Below are 19,848 nucleotides of genomic sequence, written 5' to 3'. Positions count from 1 at the left end.
CTTTCATCTGTGAAGAGCACAGGGCACCAGTGGCGAATTTGCCAATCTTGGTGTTCTCTGGCAAATGCCAAACGTCCTGCACGGTGTTGGGCTGTAAGCACAACCCCCACCTGTGGACGTCGGGCCCTCATACCACCCTCATGGAGTCTGTTTCTGACCGTTTGAGCAGACACATGCACATTTGTGGCCTGCTGGAGGTCATTTTGCAGGGCTCTGGCAGTGCTCCTTCTTGCACAAAGGCGGAGGTAGCAGTCCTTCTGCTGGGTTGTTGCCCTCCTACGGCCTCCTCCACGTCTCCTGATGTACTGGCCTGTCTCCTGGTAGCGCCTCCATGCTCTGGAAACTACGCTGACAGACACAGCAAACCTTCTTGCCACAGCTCGCATTGATGTGCCATCCTGGATGAGCTGCACTACCTGAGCCACTTGTGTGGGTTGTAGACTCCGTCTCATGCTACCACTAGAGTGAACGCACCGCCAGCATTCAAAAGTGACCAAAACATCAGCCAGGAAGCATAGGAACTGAGAAGTGGTCTGTGGTCACCACCTGCAAAACCAGTCCTTTATTGGGGGTGTCTTGCTAATTGCCTATAATTTCCACCTGTTGTCTATTCCATTTGCACAACAGCATGTGAAATGTATTGTCAATCAGTGTTGCTTCCTAAGTGGACAGTTTGATTTCACAGAAGTGTGATTGACTTGGAGTTACATTGTGTTGTTTAAGTGTTCCCTTAATTTTTTTAAGCAGTGTATTATACTCTGAAATATCTGTGTCATTTATAATTTGTTCATATGTCTGAGTGCCATTTGTGTGTGTTGTCATGCCATCATGGGGTCTGAAGTTCCTGTTTTTCCTTCTCTTTTCTCAGGAGCACATTAGTCCCATTGCCTTCACCCTTCAGGAGCACGGGAGTCCTACTGCTGAATTTGAAGCAGAGGTCAAAGAAGAAGAAAAAGAAGATGAGGAGTCGTCGTCTAAAGCTAGCACTCCCAAGGTACAATATACTCTCATCATCTTTAGTCATGGGATTCCTCCTCGGACTCCAGACCTTGGTTCAGGTCATTTATTTAAATACTTATTTTCTGTGTATTTGAGTATTTTTAAATAATTACATTTACATTTTAGTCATTTAGCAGACGCTCTTATCCAGAGTGACTTACAGTTAGAGTGCATACATTATTTTTCATACTGGCCCCCCGTGGGAATCGAACCCACAACCCTGGCTTTGCAAACGCCATGCTCTACCAACTGAGCTACATCCCTGCCGGCCATTCCCTCCCCTACACTGGACAACGCTGGGCCAATTGTGCGCCGCCCCATATGACCTACACTACTATAATGTGAAGTATTTTAAAATACTTTCCTATTAATAGCCTACTATTTGAAAGTATTGGCAATATTTCAAATACCGAACAGACCTGGTGCAAATGCATGGGAGTATTTTAATATTGTGTAAATTCTAGTTGTCAATTTGATGAGGTCATCTGAAAAGATTTCACCCCATGCTTCCTGAAGCACCTCCCACAAGTTGGATTGACTTGATGGGCACTTCTTACGTACCATACGGTCAAGCTGCTCCCACAACAGCTCAATAGGGTTGAGATCCAGAGACTGTGCTGGCCACTCCATTATAGACAGAATACCAGCTGACTGCTTCTTCCCTAAATAGTTATTGCATAGTTTGGAGCTGTGCTTTGGGTCATTGTCCTGTTGTAGGAGAAATTGGCTCCAATCAAGCGCCGTCCACAGGGTATGGCATGGCGTTGCAAAATGGAGTGATAGCCTTCCTTCTTCAAGATCCCTTTTACCCTGTACAAATCTCCCACTTTACCACCACCAAAGCATCCCAAGACCATAACATTGCCTCCACCATGCTTGACAGATGGCATCAAGCACTCCTCCAGCATCTTTTCATTTGGTCTGTGTCTCACAAATGTTATTCTTTGTGATCCGAACACCTCAAACTTCGATTCGTCTGTCCATAACAGTTTTTCCAAATCTTCCTCTGTCCAGTGTCTGTGTTCTTTTGCCCATCTTAATATTTTATTTTTATTGGCCATTCTGAGATATGGCTTTTTCTTTGCAACTCTGCGTAGAAGGTCAGCATCTTGGAGTTGCCTCTTCACTGTTGACGTTGAGACTGGTGTTTTGCGGGTACTATTTAATGAAGCTGCCAGTTGAGGACCTGTGAGGCGTCTGTTTCTCAAACTAGACACTCTAATGTATTTGTCCTATTGCTCAGTTGCGCACCGGGACCTCCCACTCCTCTTTCTATTCTGGTTAGAGCCAGTTTGCGCTGTTCGGTGAAGGGAGTAGTACACAGCGTTGTACGAGATCTTCAGTTTCTTGGCAATTTCTCGCATGGAATAGCCTTCATTTCTCAGAACAAGTATAGACTGACGAGTTTCAGAAGAAAGTTATTTTTTTCTGGCCATTTTGGTTCTGTAATCGAACCCACAATTGCTGATGCTCCATATACTCAACTAGTCTCAAGAAGGCCAGTTTTATTGCTGCTTTAATCAGCACAACAGTTTTCAGCTGTGCTAACATAATTGCAAAAGGGTTTTCTAATGATCAATTAGCCTTTTAAAATGATAAACTTGGTTTAGCAAACACAACGTGCCATTGGAACACAGGACTGATGGTTGCTGATAATTGGCCTCTGTACGCCTATGTAGATATTCCATAAAAAATCAGCCGTTTCCAGCTACAATAGCCATTTACAACATGAACAATGTCTACACTGTATTTCTGATCCATTTTATTTTAATGGACAACAAAATTGCTTTTCTTTCGAAAACAAGGACATTTCTAAGTGACCCCAAACTTTTGAACCGTAGTGTATACATAAGTATTCAGACCCTTTACTCAGTACTTTGTTGAAGCACGTTTTGACAGTGATTACAGCATCAATTCTTCTTGGGTATGACGCTGCAAGCTTGGCACACCTGTATTTGGGGAGTTTCTCCCATTCTTCTCTGCAGATCCTCTCAAGCTCTGTCAGGTTGGATGAGGAGCTTTGCTGCACAGCTATTTTCAAGTCTCTCCAGAGATGTTCGATCGGGTTCAAGTCCGGGCTCTAGCTTGGCCACTCAAGGACATTCAGAGACTTGTCCCGATGCCACTCCTGCGTTGTCTTGGCTGTGTGCTTAGGGTCGTTGTCTTGTTGGAAGGTGAACCTTCACACCTGTCTGAGGTCCTGACTGACCTTCATGTCTTAAAGTAATGATGGACTGTCATTTCTCTTTGCTTATTTGAGCTGTTCTTGCCATAATATGGACTTGGTCTTTTACCAAATAGGGCTATCTTCTGTATACCCCCCTACCTTGTCACAACACAACTGATAGGCTCAAACGCATTAAGAAGGAAAGAAATTCCACAAATTAATTTTTAAGAAGGCACACCTGTTAATTCAAATGCATTCCAGGTGACTACCTCATGAAGCTGGTTGAGAGAATGCCAAGTGTGCAAAGCTGTCATCAAGGCAAAGGGTTGCTATTTGAAGAATCTCAAATATAAAATATATTTTGATTTGTTTAACACTTTTTTGGTTACTACATGATTCCATATGTGTTATTTCATAGCTTTGATGTCTTCACTATTATTCTACAATGTAGAAAACCCTTGAAAGAGTAGATGTGTCCAAACTTTTGACTGGGAGTCTGTGTGTGTGTGTGTGTGTGTGTGTGTGTGTGTATAGATAGATATCTCCAAATACTTAATTCCATATGCCTTTGAAAGTAATTGAAATACACTAAATAGTATTTGAACCCAGGTCTACTGGACTCATGTTTGACCACTGGACTGTACTAATCACCTGTATTTCTTCAGCAGGTGGAATCCCCAGAGCCAGAACAGAGACCAGAGTCAACTGAGCCTCCCCATGCTACCCCTCCTGCGCTACCTCCACAGACAACCTCCCCTCCACTCCCTGGACTGGACTTCTTCGAGTCAGACCCCTTCACTGACCGTGAGTTACCCCTCCACCTCTCAAATAGTACAATAAACTAACAGGAGCAATTTCAAACTTGACAAACCTACTGTACAGTGAGGGGAAAAAAGTATTTGATCCCCTGCTGATTTTGTACGTTTGCCCACTGACAAAGACATGATTCTTGTTGTTGGACGAGTTGGATGAGGCGACGGGGTCGGCACCGTTTGACTTGGAAACAACCAGAGGTCCAAAAGATCATGACTGACTGCTCTCCCTCTTGTGTTCATGTTTACATCAACAAAACCACCACCTCCTTATCACATTCCCCCTCATTATTAATGCGGTTAGCAGGCAGTCCTCTCCAGACATGCACACGCACACACGTCAAACTACTCCTTACAGTGAGGGAAAAAAGTTTTTGATCCCCTGCTGATTTTGTACGTTTGCCCACTGACAAGGAAATGATCAGTCTATAATTTTAATGGTAGGTTTATTTGAACAGTGAGAGACAGAATAACAACAAAAAAATCCAGAAAAACACATGTCAAAAATGTTATAAATTGATTTGCATTTTAATGAGGGAAATAAGTATTTGACCCCCTCTCAATCAGAAAGATTTCTGGCTCACAGGTGTCTTTTATACAGGTAACTAGCTGAGATTAGGAGCACACTCTTAATACATTTTGTTACGTTACAGCCTTATTCTAAAATTGATTAAGTAATGTTTTCCCTCATCAATCTACACACAATACCCCATAATGACAAAGCGAAAACAGGTTTTCAGATTTTTTTGCAAATGTATTAAAAATAAAAAACATACCTTATTTACATAGGTGTTCAGAGCCTTTGCTATGAGACTAGAAATTGAGCTCAGGTGCATCCTGTGTCCATTGATCACCCTTGAGATGTTTCTACAACTTGATTGGAGTCCACCTGTGGTAAATTCAATTGATTGGACATGATTTGGAAAAGCACACACAGTCTATATAAAGTTCCAACAGTTGACAGTGCATGTCAGAGCAAAAACCAAGTCATGAGGTCGAAGGAATTGTCCGTAGAGCTCCGAGACAGGATTGTGTCGAGGCACAGATCTGGGGAAGGGTACCAAAACATTTCTGCAGCATTGAAGGTCCCCAAGAACACAGTGGCTTCCATCATTCTTAAATGGAAGAAGTTTGGAACGACCAAGACTCATCCTAGAGCTGGCCGCCCAAACTGAGCAATCGGGGTAGAAGGGCCTTGGTCAGGGAGGTGACCAAGAACCCAATGATCACTCTGACAGAGCTCCAGAGTTCCTCTGTGGAGATGGGAGAACCTTCCAGAAAGACAATCAAGCGTCACGTCTGGAGGAAACCTGGCACCATCCTTATGGTGAAGCATGGTGGCAGCATCATGCTGTGGGGATGTTTTTCAGCGGCAGGGACTAGGAGACTAGTCAGGATCGAGGGAAAGATGAACAGAGCAAAGTACAGAGAGATCCTTAATGAAAACCTTGTCCAGAGCGCTCAGGACCTCAGACTGGGGCGACGGTTCACCTTCCAACGGTACAATTGCCCTGAACACAAAGCCAAGACAACGCAGGAGTGGCTTCGGGACAAGTCTCAATGTCGTTGAGTGGCCCAGCCATATCCCGGACTTGAACCCGATCTAACATCTCTGGATAGGCCTAAAAATAGCTGTGCAGCGACGCTCCCCATCCAACCTGACAGAGCTTGAGAGGATCTGCAGAGAAGAATGGGAGAAACTCCACAAATACAGGTGTGCCAAGTTTGTAGCGTCATACCCAAGAAGACTCTAGGCTGTAATCGTTGCCAAAGGTGCTTCAACAAAGTACTGAGTAATATTTCAGTTTTTTGTAATATATACAGTTGAAGTCGGAAGTTTGCATATACTTAGGTTGGAGTCATTAACACTCGTTTTTCAACCACTCCAAAAATCTCTTGTTAAAAACTATAGTTTTGGCAAGTCGGTTAGGACATTTACTTTGTGCATGACACAAGTAATTTTTCCAACAATTGTTTACAGACAGATTATTTCACTTATAATTCACTGTGTCACAATTCCAGTTTACATACACTAAGTTGACTGTGCCTTTAAACAGCTTGGAAAATTCCAGAAAATGATGTTATGGCTTTAGAAGCTTCTGATAGGCTAATTGACATAATTTGAGTCAATTGGAGGTGTACGTGTGGATGTATTTCAAGGCCTACATCAAACTCAGTGCCTCTTTGCTTGACATCATGGGAAAATCCAAAGAAAATTAGCCAAGACCTCAGGAAAAAAAATTGTAGACCTCCACAAGTCTGGTTCATCCTTGGGAGCAATTTCCAAACGCCTGAAGGTACCATGTTTATCTGTACAAAAAATAGTATGCAAGTATAAAACACCATGGACCACGCAGCCATCATACCGCTCGGGTATACCGCCTAGAGATGAACGTACTTTGGTGCGAAAAGTGCAAATCAATCCCCGCACAACAGCAAAGGACCTTGTGCAGATGCTGGAGGAAACCGGTACAAAGTATCTATATCCACAGTAAAACGAGTCCTATATCGACATAACCTGAAAGAAGCCACTGCTCCAAAACTGCCATAAAAAAGCCAGACTACGGTTTGCAACTGCACATGGGGACAAAGATCGTACTTTTTGGAGAAATGTCCTCTGGTCTGATGAAACAAAAATAGAACTGTTTGGCCATAATGACCATTGTTATGTTTGGAGGAAAAAGGGGGTAGCTTGCAAGCCGAAGAACACCATCCCAACTGTGTAGCACAAGGGTGGCAGCATCATGCTGTGGGGGTGCTTTGCTGAAGGAGGGACTGGTGCACTTCACAAAATAGATGGCATCATGAGGAAGGAAAATTATGTGGATATATTGAAGCAACATCTCAAGACATCAGTCAGGAAGTTAAAGCTTGGTCGCAAATGGGTCTTCCAAATGGACAATGACCCCAAGCATACTTCCAAAGTTGTGGCAAAATGGCTTAAGGACAACAAAGTCAAGGTATTGGAGTGGCCATCACAAAGCCCTGACCTCAATCCTATAGAAAATGTGTGGGCCGAATTGAAAAAGCGTGTGCGAGCAAGGAGGCCTACAAACCTGACTCAGTTACACCAGCTCTGTCAGGAGGAATGGACCAAAATTCACCCAACTTATTGTGGGAAGCTTGTGGAAGGCTACCCGACACGTTTGACCCAAGTTAAACAATTTAAAGGCATTGCTACCAAATACTAATTGAGTGTATGTAAACTTCTGACCCACTGGGAATGTGATGAAAGAAATAAAAACTGAAATAAATCATTCTCTCTACTATTATTCTGACATTTCACATTCTTAAAATATAGTGGTGATCCAAACTGACCTAAGACAGGGAATTTTTACTAGGATTAAATGTCAGGAATTGTGAAAAACTGAGTTTAAATGTATTTGGGTAAGGTGTATGTAAACTTCCGACTTCAACTGTACATTTGCAAAAATTTCTAAAGCTATATTTGCTTTGTCTTTTATGTGGTACTGACGAGGGGAAAAAACGATTTAATAAATGTTATACTAAGGCTGTAACGTAACAAAATGTGTAAAAAGTTAAAGGGGTCTGAATACTTTCCGAATGCACTGTATTTATGTAATGAAAGATGAGTCCCAACTGATTCTATTGTCTGTCTTTCCTTCTCTGTCCGTGCAGATGATCCATTTAAAGATGATCTATTTGGAAAGGCAGATGTTTCCGGTGAGTGAGTCTTGTTAACTCAATATAAGTTCAATCAATGCAGCTATGCATGTGAGCCACCAAATCGGATATTTTCATATTAGCCTATATTTTGAATGTAAAAACCTATAATGTAGCTGATCTTCATCAACAGATCCGTTTGGAGGAGACCCATTTAAGGGTACAGATCCCTTTTCTGCTGACTCCTTCTTCAAGCAGTCTTCGACCGCCCCCTTCCCTTCTGCTGACCCCTTCACCCCCACCGACCCCTTCAGTGGCAGTGCCAGCCTAGTGGAGCCTGACCTGTTTGCAGCTCCGCTCAACAACGCTGCAGGACTGGACCCCTTCAGCTCCAAACCCAACAACAAGGCAGCCAGGGACCCCTTCAGCACCAAGGTCAACAACGTGGATGCGGATCCGTTTGGATCCAAGATGGACTCCCTGGCAGAGGCAGACCCGTTTGGCTCCCAGGGTACTGCAGGCCCGGATCCCTTCAGCTGCTCCCAGCCAGGCTCTGAGCTCCCCACTGTGAGTGGGGCCATCGTGCTGAACTGTCTATATGCCTCAGGAATACTCATTCAGGCAGTTCCCCAATTTCCCCCCCAGTTCCTCCCCTTGCACCAGCACATTGTGTTAATTATGCTCCCAGATAGACCCAGTCTGTGCATGGTAATGAAGAATTACTGTGCACTTGTTCCTTCTGTCCTTAATTATTCTAGCTAGGTGTGCACTTTTTGTAGGGTTAGAGTTGTATAACTGACATATGTGTTTCCCAGAAGGATCTCACTGCAGCAACCAATGACCCTTTTGCACCTGGAGGCACTGCAGGAAATACTGGCTCTGACCCAGGTAAGACTCCAGGGATGGAGCCTACCTCTGGGGAGTGGGTGGTAGTGCAGATGGTAGTACCCTGTCTGGCTAAACTGTGTGTGTTGTTAAACAATGTCTACACATTGTGTGTCCTTCAGATCCATTTGCTGCTGTGTTTGGCAACGAATCATTTGGAGTGGGATTTGCGGACTTCAGCGCCCTGGCCAAGGTAAAGTCCTGATTGGGTTCTCTAGTTGTCCTTGGTGTGTACCATCATGGCTGTGATGTGAGGAGAACTAGGGATCACTAGCTATTAATAGGGACATTTGTTTAACCTCAAGTAGATACAGTGAGGGGAAAAAAGTATTTGAACCCCTGCTGATTTTGTACGTTTGCCCACTGACAAAGAAATGATCAGTCTATAATTTTAATGGTAGGTTTATTTGAACAGGGAGAGACAGAATAACAACAAAAGAATCCAGAAAAACGCGTGTCAAAAATGTTATAAATTGATTTGCATTTTAATGAGGGAAGTAAGTATTTGACCCCTCTGCAAAACATGACTTAGTACTTGGTGGTAAAACCCTTGTTGGCAATCAGAGGTCAGACGTTTCTTGTAGTTGGCCACCAGGTTTGCACGCATCTCAGGAGGGATTTTGTCCCACTCCTCTTTGCAGATCTTCTCCAAGTCATTAAGGTTTCGAGGCTGACGTTTGGCAACTCGAACCTTCAGCTCCCTCCACAGATTTTCTATGGGATTAAGGTCTGGAGACTGGCTAGGCCACTCCAGGACCTTAATGTGCTTCTTCTTGAGCCACTCCTTTGTTTCCTTGGCCTTGTGTTTTGGGTCATTGTCATGCTGGAATACCCATCCACGAACCATTTTCAATGCCCTGGCTGAGGGAAGGAGGTTCTCACCCAAGATTTGACGGTACATGGCCCTGTCCATCGTCCCTTTGAATGCGGTGAAGTTGTCCTGTCCCCTTAGCAGAAAAACACCCCCAGAGCATAATGTTTCCACCTCCATGTTTGACGGTGGGGATGGTGTTCTTGGGGTCATAGGCAGCATTCCTCCTCCTCCAAACATGGCGAGTTGAGTTGATGCCAAAGAGCTCGATTTTGGTCTTATCTGACCACAACACTTTCACCCAGTTCTCCTCTGAATCATTCAGATGTTCATTGGCAAACTTCAGACGGGCCTGTATATGTGCTTTCTTGAGCAGGGGGACCTTGCGGGCGCTGCAGGATTTCAGTCCTTCACGGCATAGTGTGTTACCAATTGTTTTCTTGGTGACTATGGTCCCAGCTGCCTTGAGATGATTGACAAGATCCTCCTGTGTAGTTCTGGGCTGATTCCTCACCGTTCTCATGATCATTGCAACTCCACGAGGTGAGATCTTGCATGGAGCCCCAGGCCGAGGGAGATTGACAGTTCTTTTGTGTTTCTTACATTTGTGAATAATCGTACCAACTGTTGTCACCTTCTCACCAAGCTGCTTGGCGATGGTCTTGTAGCCCATTCCAGCCTTGTGTAGGTCTACAATCTTGTCCCTGACATCCTTGGAGAGCTCTTTGGTCTTGGCCATGGTGGAGAGTTTGGAATCTGATTGATTGATCGCTTCTGTGGACAGGTGTCTTTTATACAGGTAACAAGCTGAGATTAGGAGCACTCCCTTTAAGAGTGTGCTCCTAATCTCAGCTCGTTACCTGTATAAAAGACACCTGTGAGCCAGAAATCTTTCTGATTGAGAGGGGGTCGAATACTTATTTCCCTCATTAAAATGCAAATCAATTTATAACATGCGTTTTTCTGGATTTTTTTGTTGTTATTCTGTCTCTCACTGTTCAAATAAACCTACCATTAAAATTATAGACTGATCATTTCTTTGTCAGTGGGCAAACGTACAAAATCAGCAGGGGATCAAAAACTTTTTTCCCTCACTGTAAGGAGTAGTTTGACGTGTGTGCATGTCTGGAGAGGACTGCCTGCTAACCGCATTAATAATGAGGGGGAATGTGATAAGGAGGTGGTGGTTTTGTTGATGTAAACATGAACACAAGAGGGAGAGCAGTCAGTCATGATCTTTTGGACCTCTGGTTGTTTCCAAGTCAAACGGTGCTGACCCCTTCGCCTCATCCAACTCGTCCAACAACAAGAACCTGTTCAAGGAGGACAGCCAGCCTAGCAGCCTTGATGTTCCCCCAGCCTTGCCCCCCAAGACAGGAACGCCCACCAGACCTCCCCCTCCACCCCCAGGTCAGTCCTCCTGCTGCTCCCAACTCTGGAAAGCTAATTTTCTTTCATGCTGTTTCTAGACTCTATGTTGTTGTTGCTTTTCTGCTTCCAATTGCAAGTAGCAGAATGGCATTGGTATTCAAACATGGAGGTTTCGAAGTCCAGAAGCCAAAGGCACAATCCTAGTCATATTAGCAACCCATCCTAGTTGTTGTGTCTTTAGATTCCCCCTCTTTCTAAGTTTCTAACAGAGATTTTCATCTCTGTCACATATGGAACCGCTATCAGGTGCGCTGTTTAGAATGTTTTCCCAGGTGCTCTGTTTAAAATGGTGTTTTCCAGCTAATTGCATTTTGGAAAATGTTTTCAAATAGGGTTGCATGTTCTGTTAAGATGCATTACCATCATCGAAATGTGATTTCTGTCATTCTGAGCACAATGGTTGGACGCCCTAATGGGTTATGCACCCAATGCATATGGGTCCGGTAAATTTCTCAAATGGCCGATTTAATAAATAAAAATCCCGATCACGTTGTCCCGCGCCACATTTTCCTAACGGAAACCCTGGCATCTGGTGTGTGTCTGATGTTTGTGTGTTTTTGAATCCAGGTAAGAGAGCCGACATCTCCAGGTCCGAGACGTCGGACACGTTCCACAGAAGGGGGCCCTTTCTGCCCCAGGGCTCAGGAGACACCCCTTTCTCCCAACCCGCCAAGGATGCTGCCCAGGACCCCTTTGCCCCATCCTCACCCCGCCAGCCCGCACGGGACCCAGACCGATTTGCCAGCTTTGACAAAGTGAGAACCTCACCTGCCCCCTCTCCTCCTCCTGACTCCGACTAGGTCGCCCTCCTCTGTTTCCTTGCTCACAAGCCATCCATCAAATAGCAGTCTCAGCCTCCATCCAAAGCCAAACTCTGAAATTACATACAGTACCAGTCAAAAGTTTGGACACACCTACTCATTCCAGGGTTTTTCTTTATTTTTACTATTTTCTACATTGTAGAATAATAGTGAAGACATTGAAACACATATGGAATCATGTAGTAACCAAAAAAGTGTAAAACAAATCAAAATATATTTTATATTTGAGATTCTTCAAATAGCCACCCTTTGCCTTGATGACAGCTTTGCACACTCTTGGCATTCTCTCAACCAGCTTCACCTGGAATGCTTTTCCAACAGTCTTGAAGGAGTTCCCACATATGCTGAGCACTTGTTGGCTGCTTTTCCTTCACTCTGCAGTCCAACTCATCCCAAACCATCTCAATTGGGTTAAGGTCGGGGGATTGTGGAGGCCAGGTAATCTGATGCAGCCCTCCATCACTCTCCTTCTTGGTAAAATAGCCCTTACACAGCCTGGAGGTGTGTTGGGTCAATGTCCTGTTGAAAAACGAATGATAGTCCCACTAAGCCCAAACCAGATGGGATGGCGTATCGCTGCAGAATGCTGTGGTAGCTGTGCTGGTTAAGTGTGCCTTGAATTCTAAATAAATCACAGACAGTGTCACCAGCAAAGCACCCCCACACCATAACACCTCCTCCTCCATGCTTTACGGTGGGAAATACACATGCGGAGATCATCCGTTCACCCACACCGCGTCTCACAAAGACACGGCGGTTGGAACCAAAAATCTCCTATTTGGACTCCAGACCAAAGGACAAACTTCCACCGGTATAATGTCCATTGCTTGTGTTTCTTGGCCCAAGCAGGTCTCTTCTTCTAATTGGTTTCCTTTAGTAGTGGTTTCTTTGCAGCAATTTGATCATGAAGGCCTGATTCACACAGTCTCATCTGAACAGTTGATGTTGAGATGTGTCTGTTACTTGAACTCTGAATCATTTATTTTGGCTGCAATTTCTGAGGCTGGTAACTAATGAACTTATCCTCTGCAGCATAGGTAACTCTGGGTCCTCCATTCCTGTGGCGGTCCTCATGAGAGCCAGTTTCATCATAGCGCTTGATTTTTGCAACTGCACTTGAAGAAACTTTCAAAGTTCTTAAAATGTTCTGTATTGACTAACCTTCATATCTTAAAGTAATGATGGACTGTCGTTTCTCTTTGCTTATTTGAGCTGTTCTTGCAATAATATGGACTTGGTCTATTACCAAATAGGGCTATCTTCTGTATTGGCTCAAATGCATAAAGAAGGAAAGAAATTCAACAAGTTTAACTTTTAAGAAGGCACACCTGTTAATTGTAATGCATTCCAGGTGACTACCTCATGAAGCTGGTTGAGAGAATGCCAAGAGTGTGCAAAGCTGTCATCAAGGCAAAGGGTGGCTATTGGAAGAATCTCAAATGTAAAATACATTTTCATTTGTTTAACACATTTGTGGGGTTACTACATTCCATATGTGTTATTTCATAGTTTTGATGTCTTCACTATTATCCTACAATATAACAAATTGTACAAATATAGAAAAACCCTTGAATGAGTAGGTGTCTAAACTTTGGACTGGTATTGTACCTACCTGAGGAGCATTTATTAAATCCTTAAGGAAATATAGATGTATTTTATACATTGCATTATTTTAAATGCATTCCTTTGTTTTGCTAAAGAGAAGTCCCTTCTATGGTTTTCTGTAAATATTTTGTATATTCATTCTTCCTTTATGTATCCCTTAGTCCTTTATTGTCAATGTTATGCTTCTTTATGTGAAGTTTATTTATATTTATAAACTGGGTGGTTCGAGCACTGAACTGGCTGACACCCGTGGTGTATCAGACCGTATACCACAGGTATGACAAAACCCTTTATGTTTACTGCTCTAATTACGTTGTTAACCAGTTTATAATAGCAATAAGGAACCTCAGGGGTTTGTGATATATGGCCAATATTCCACACCTCCTTGGACCTTATTGCTTAACTTTAATTACATTTGTTTATTTCTAAATTGAACTTTAATTCAGACTTGTAATTGATGTTCCCTCAAATAACTTGCACTGCCTTAACTTTACTCCTTTAATAGTGTAGCTGTAGGTATGTATTAATAAACATATTATAATATATTTAAAATGGATAACATTTTCACTGAGTGACCTTAGTCACCACTAACTGGACTTCAGGCACACACCAAATCTTCCTCTTCATGACGCATAGCCTTCAGGAGCCCCTGGTTGGCTGTGGATGGAAAGGCTAGACTGCTTGCTTTGGCTCTTGTGATGTAAATGTAGTTAGCACACCCACAGAAAGGACAAAAGGCTTGACCGAGCTCCTACTCCTCCTGCTCCCTCTACTGCCTCCACCCTGCATGACCTGCACCCTGCCCTGCACGCACTTTGTCCTTGTGTCTGATTGGCTGGCTCCCGATGACCCTCTACAGATCTTCCTCCATCACCCTCTCACTCTGACTGGAAGCACTCCTCCGTCTGCATCCCACCATTCATCCTGCCATCACCACTCACGCAACCAAGCACTGTGGAAGAAAGATTTCTGCGCTCTCTGGGTCTTTACTCATCTCTTCCTCAGTCAAATTATCTCAATAAAACATCTTATGGGCCCCATGTATATCCATATTCACCAGGTTGATTTACCACAGATTGCTGATGTTTGCAAATTTTTACGTTCTATTATGATGCATCAATTCTGATGTAATCAAATCCCGGATTGAATTATGACTTGAGCTGTAAAAAATAAACATAATCGGTTTCTTCCGAATTCACAAACCTAGTTTTACTTGCTTCGTATAAGCATTTATGGATGTTGGTTAGATCTGTTGTATTTGATCAAGGTAAGATGTTACAGTATTTTGATATACTTTGAAGTTACTTTGCCATTTTCCCACAATCATGTTACATCCATCACCAACCATTTATATTAAATGTGAATAACTGCATGTTAGACAAGGCTGGAACATCTACACGTACTTTACCATCCAATTCAACAGATCTATTGACACAGTAAAGTAAACGTAGCAGTGCTATGTTGTTCATAACCGCCTGTATACTTTTTCTGAGACATTTACGCCATCTACAGTATATTTTGTCCAGGTTGTAAATCCACTGTAATTCAATCTCCTGCTGTACTGTCAGACTGTATCCCATGATTGATTAATGGGTCACAACTGTCGAAGTCACTCAATTCATAATGAGCAATGTGAATCAGGACCTGCTTTCTCTCTCTCTTTCTACTAACCACATCTCACTCTCTCTACCAACCACATATCTCTCTCTAACACATCTCTCCACCACATCAACTTTAGTGCTAAGAAATATACATTGGCAATCTCATAGCCAATAGTCAGTATATTGCAGTACTATACTGTATTAATTTGTGTTCACATCGGTATAGATGGGACACTGCAGAACCAGGCGTGCTTCTCATCGTGTGTGCTCTAAACACTATTATGAACTGGGTGGTTTGAGCCCTGAATGATGATTGGTTGACACCCATGGTATATGGGGCGGCAGGTAGCTTAGTGGTTAAGAGCGTTGTGCCAGTAATCGAAAGGTCGCTGGTTCTAATCCCCGAGCCGACTAGGTGAAAAATCTGTCGATGTGCCCTTGAGCAAGGCACTTAACCCTAATTGCTCCTGTAAGTCGCTCTGGATAAGAGCGTCTACTAAATGACTAAAATGTAAAATGTATATCCGACCGTATACCACAGGTATGACAAAACAATTTTTACTGCTATGGCTAAGGGCTGTATCCAGTGCGTCAAGCGTAAGAACAGCCCTTAGCCGTGGTATATTGGCCATATACCACACCCCCTCGGCCCTAATTGCTTAAATATACCAGATTTCATAATCCCACTGTCTAAAATGTGCATGATGTGTCTGTTGCTGTGTGAAATTGACCTGTGAATGCTGTACTCCTGTCACTTGCAGACATGCTTTACAGCTGTACAGGGATTTCAGCCACTCAATTGCCCCCCTATCACTGATCTGGAGCTAATACATGTGATGTATGTTCATGTTAAACATTTATAATAGGAAATTGCAACCGTTCGCTTTTGGAACAGACAAAAAGCTCTATTGAAATGCATAGAATGGTGCAGCTTACCATAAACAATGGATGTCAAGGGGATCAGTATGCTGCTGCTGCTGCAGTGAAATGGCTTAATACAGGACAGTTCAGAACCTGCTGAGGTCCTGTAAGTGTGTGTCAAGATGGGGGAGGTTGAGTGCAGTGGCCACCATCGGGGGGGAATGTAGAATATGCTGCGTCTGAGGTGTTCTGACGGGTTTGTGTGTGTGTGTTTCTATGTGGTGTGAAGCAGCAGTACCATACTGAGGAGGACATGATTGAGTGGGCGAAGAGGGAGAGTGAGCGGGAGGAGAAAGAGCGCCTGACCAGACAGGCACAACAGGAGCAAGAGGATCTGGAGCTGGCCATTGCCCTGAGCAAGTCAGAGTTCTCCTGAAAGACTCCCGGTCGCCCTGTGTGACCTATCACTAACCAAAGGAAGGAGGGAGGGGTGGGAGAACTGAACTAAACGGCCTACTCGGACCCAATGAAGAGATGTTGAGTATTGGCTCCTCCCACCCATTAACCCCCTAATTTTCTCCTAACCTCTCATTTTGTTTCGCTCATTATTGGCATTTTCAGTTTGTTTTCATTGGTGTTTGGCCAAGTGGTGGGTATAGAACTGTGATATTCTCTGTTAGACTTCAATAGCCCTCGTACAGTAAATATACATGGAGATTGTTAAGTATATCTATACAGACCTAATTGTTAATAACTAACTGCAAAAGTTCTGCCCCTGTTTGCAATGCTCTTGTCTAGAAGCCTGCTCAGACCCAGACCACCAGATAGTATTGAGCACTTATGGTAACCATTTCTCCCTGAGATTGAATGCAAGAGTGTTGAGCTTTAAAGTTATGAACTACAAAAATGGCTAACACAACATGCCTTTTTTTCCTGTCTTCCCACTTGTTTTTTCTTTTTGAAAATATGAATTTTATGATATGATTAACTCTAACAAGATACTAAGAGTAATGTTCATCTAATTAATCTGGGTGTAAACCAATGTCAAATTGTAATCCATATGTGATTCATTTGGCTATACACCAGACATGTACAATATGTGGTGAATTAGATTTCATGTCTGAGTTGAGGATTTGCTCGTGCTTGTGTAAAAACAGTTATTCTTAGAGATGACCTGACATATGTCCTTACGTGAGTAGCCATTTTATGTATAGAGTAGCGGAAGTCAAACAGTGCAGAGGGTAGAAAGGGAAAAGAGGAGATCCCGCTTCAGATAAACACTGTTAATCCATGCATTAGGTCATGGTGGTTGTCATGACTACTTTGACTACACTTAACTTGATTTGAATTTGTGCGTATATTTCTAATCACCATACTATAGGTTGTTCACCTTTTTCTCAACTCTTCCTCTCTTCAACGTGCCCTTAAATTCATCTTTATATCCCAAACACCAGGCAGTGAACAAGACTCACATGCTCATTATCTGTAGGGAAAGTAATAATGATCTTGTAAAAACTGTATAATAACTACCAGGTTACTCACTCCGTTAACCTCACTCTGTGTCATCCTCCAAATACTCTCTATTCATTCTTAAAGGTTTATAGCAGTACTGAGGGTTGTACATTTGCTAAAAATAAGTAAACCAGTAAAACCACTATTTTATGTTCAGTTATGTCCAGACCTCTGCATGTAGCCCCAAATGTAGGCTGCTACCCACCCAACACTACCCACCAATAGTCAAGAGACAACTATTGACCACAAACAATGATTGTGTGGTTCATGAAGTAATGTTGTTTGAACAAATGAGATGTCAAGATTTTGGAAAGTAGGTTGGTTGTACAGGAAGATGTTTTTAAATGTATTTTAAGTTGAAAAATATGTAATGATTAGAATTGTTAACTAGAAACTGGATACAGGCTGAGTGTAATACACACAGGAAGAGTAGCTGCTGCCTTGGCACCAACTAATGGGGATCCCTAATAAATACAAATACATATACATGTTGTGTGTGAAAATACTCCCTACTAGAATAGCTGGCTTCTGTAAATTGTCTGATTCTGTCACCAAAATCTACAATGTCACCCTGTCTCACCTGTTTAGAGATACAATAGTTTAGCCATGTCTTCTGCGTCAGGGAGTTATGTAACCTTGTTATAACCAATAGGTATAGTTTATAACTAGGCCCCAATTTTCCTGCTCAGGAAAAACTCCTGGCCCAACTATGGCAAATTCTCCCCTGTATATACGCTCTGCATTTTTAACACCTAGCTTCAGTTGAATACAGCCATCAGTAGGGGGTTCAGTTGTAAAGCAAATGGCTGCTGCACATGTTAGCATTCTTAAGCATCTTGTTTTTTTTATGTTTTGTGTTTCACTGAGGTGATCCCACCGTGATTGACCGCATTTTAAAAACTGCCTGATGAAAGTATCCTTCGCCTTTTTGTACAAAGGCTGTTCTTCTGTCTGTGAACTTCAGTCACTTGAGGGTTTTACTTAAAAAGCCCTTTTGTGTTGGTGAGGGGAGGCAGAATTGGAGGGGGAGGGGGGGGGGGGGTAAATGTAACTTTAAAACATGTTACCATCTCAAAGCATACCATAGCAATGTTTTTTTGTTTCCAGATTAAAAGAGAATACGTATGTAATTAATCAAGAGGGCTATACTGTGAAAGTACACCGTTGACAAGGGAATAGCGAGATTCAAGTAATTTGGGCTATTTGTTTTCTGACCAATGTACAACTCATGGACCCTTTTCCTGCTTTTCATCCTGTTTTTTTAGGTTCATCAGTAGAGACCATTCTGTAAATGAGCACTGTGGTCAGTTAGGACTTCCTAGTGTTGTTCATTCAAGAAATGTTTCTGTTTGTAAATACAATAGAGTTGTCAATTCTCCAGAGACAGCTGTGTTCCTTTTATACCATCATCTAGTATTTAAAGGCTGTCAGATACTATTGATCATCATGTAATTTGTATAGACTTCTCTATTTTCAAATAAAAAACCACTTGTTTTTCTAAGCCATCTACCTAAAGGCTTTTAAAAACGGGCTTATTGTAAGCCTATTTGAGTTGTCATTTTTTAACATGTCAGTAATGGTCAGAATATACTAAGTGAAACATTTAATTGAAAACAGAATAATAAATATAAACCTCTCAAAGAACACTGGACTCTGTTGAAAATGTTTTTTTGTGTGGGGATGGGTGTCAATACAGCCTGGTCTCATAGACTAGATGTAACATGGTAAAATTAAATCCGGGACACTCCAAAAATGTGTATGTTATGTTATGTTTGGTATGGTTACATAAGACAGAAGGTTACTTTATCCAAAAACGAAAAGTGGGTGGTTGGTCGTATAACGCAAATGTCTAGCAACGCAAATTTCTAGTGTTTGAAGCTCATCGTGGAAACTTTTAGCAAATTAGCATATTTTCAACTACTAACTACTTTTTAGCTACTTTGCAACTACAACGCATGTTAGCTAACTCTTCCCCTAACCTTAAATCTTTTTTGCTAAACCTTTACCCTAACTCCTAACCCTAACCCCTAGCCTAGCTAACGTTAGTCAGCTAACTAACATTAGCATTAGCCACCTAGCTAACGTTAGCCACAACAAATTGGATTTTGTTACATATTACACATTTGCAAAATCATACATATTGTGCATTTCCCAAATTGTAACATATTGTATGTTTTGCAAATTCCTAACTTATCCTGCATTTTTCAAATTCGTATCTTATACAAAATGGATGATGGACATCCATAAGTTAATACATACCATAAGAAATGTAACGTATCATACTAAATGGAGTCTCTAAATGCTTAATGCTCTGAGACCAGGTTGGGTCAATAAAAACAGACAGCCATTGTGTAGTAACTGACATGTGTATTACCAATCTACTACAATGATAAATGTGAAATGATGCATGCCATCATGGTGAAAAGCCAAATGACTGCCAATTACCATTTGTAGACTAGCAGTGTGTACTGAGCGTCATCATGTAATTGTACTGTATTCCAACGAGTGGGCGTTCAGTTCAGTTCAGTTGTCACCACCAGCCAGACATCCCCTGGAATTTGGAGAGCACTAAGACTTAGTAGCAACACTACTGAGCCACATTCGTTGCACTTTAAACACGATCTGATTAATAGTGATGAGAACATCCACACCTTTTTAAACTAAGTCAGGAAGGAGGAAGGTATAGTTCTCACAAATACACATGTAGCCTACTGTACTT

General features: G+C 42.4%; 1 protein-coding gene across 1 annotated transcript in view; it reads left to right on the top strand.

Annotated features, from left to right (window-relative positions):
- Nucleotides 1-18,767, top strand: part of LOC311148388 (epidermal growth factor receptor substrate 15-like) — a 43,546-nt gene extending 24,779 nt beyond the window's left edge. Inside the window, exons 17-25 of the mRNA XM_084185345.1 lie at nt 869-994; nt 3,832-3,970; nt 7,618-7,662; nt 7,796-8,169; nt 8,418-8,490; nt 8,610-8,680; nt 10,561-10,708; nt 11,297-11,484; nt 15,907-18,767. Of these exons, the coding sequence (XP_084041471.1) occupies nt 869-994; nt 3,832-3,970; nt 7,618-7,662; nt 7,796-8,169; nt 8,418-8,490; nt 8,610-8,680; nt 10,561-10,708; nt 11,297-11,484; nt 15,907-16,053 (1,311 nt within the window). The 3' untranslated portion in view covers nt 16,054-18,767. The remainder of the gene's footprint in view (nt 1-868; nt 995-3,831; nt 3,971-7,617; nt 7,663-7,795; nt 8,170-8,417; nt 8,491-8,609; nt 8,681-10,560; nt 10,709-11,296; nt 11,485-15,906) is intronic.
- The last annotated feature ends 1,081 nt before the right edge of the window (nt 18,768-19,848 follow it).

This window comes from Coregonus lavaretus (genome assembly GCF_964263955.1).
Source record: "Coregonus lavaretus genome assembly, chromosome: 21".
NCBI classification, from domain to species: domain Eukaryota; kingdom Metazoa; phylum Chordata; class Actinopteri; order Salmoniformes; family Salmonidae; genus Coregonus; species Coregonus lavaretus.
The sequence above is the reverse complement of the archived record's forward strand: the minus strand, read 5'-3'. Positions and strand labels throughout refer to the sequence as shown.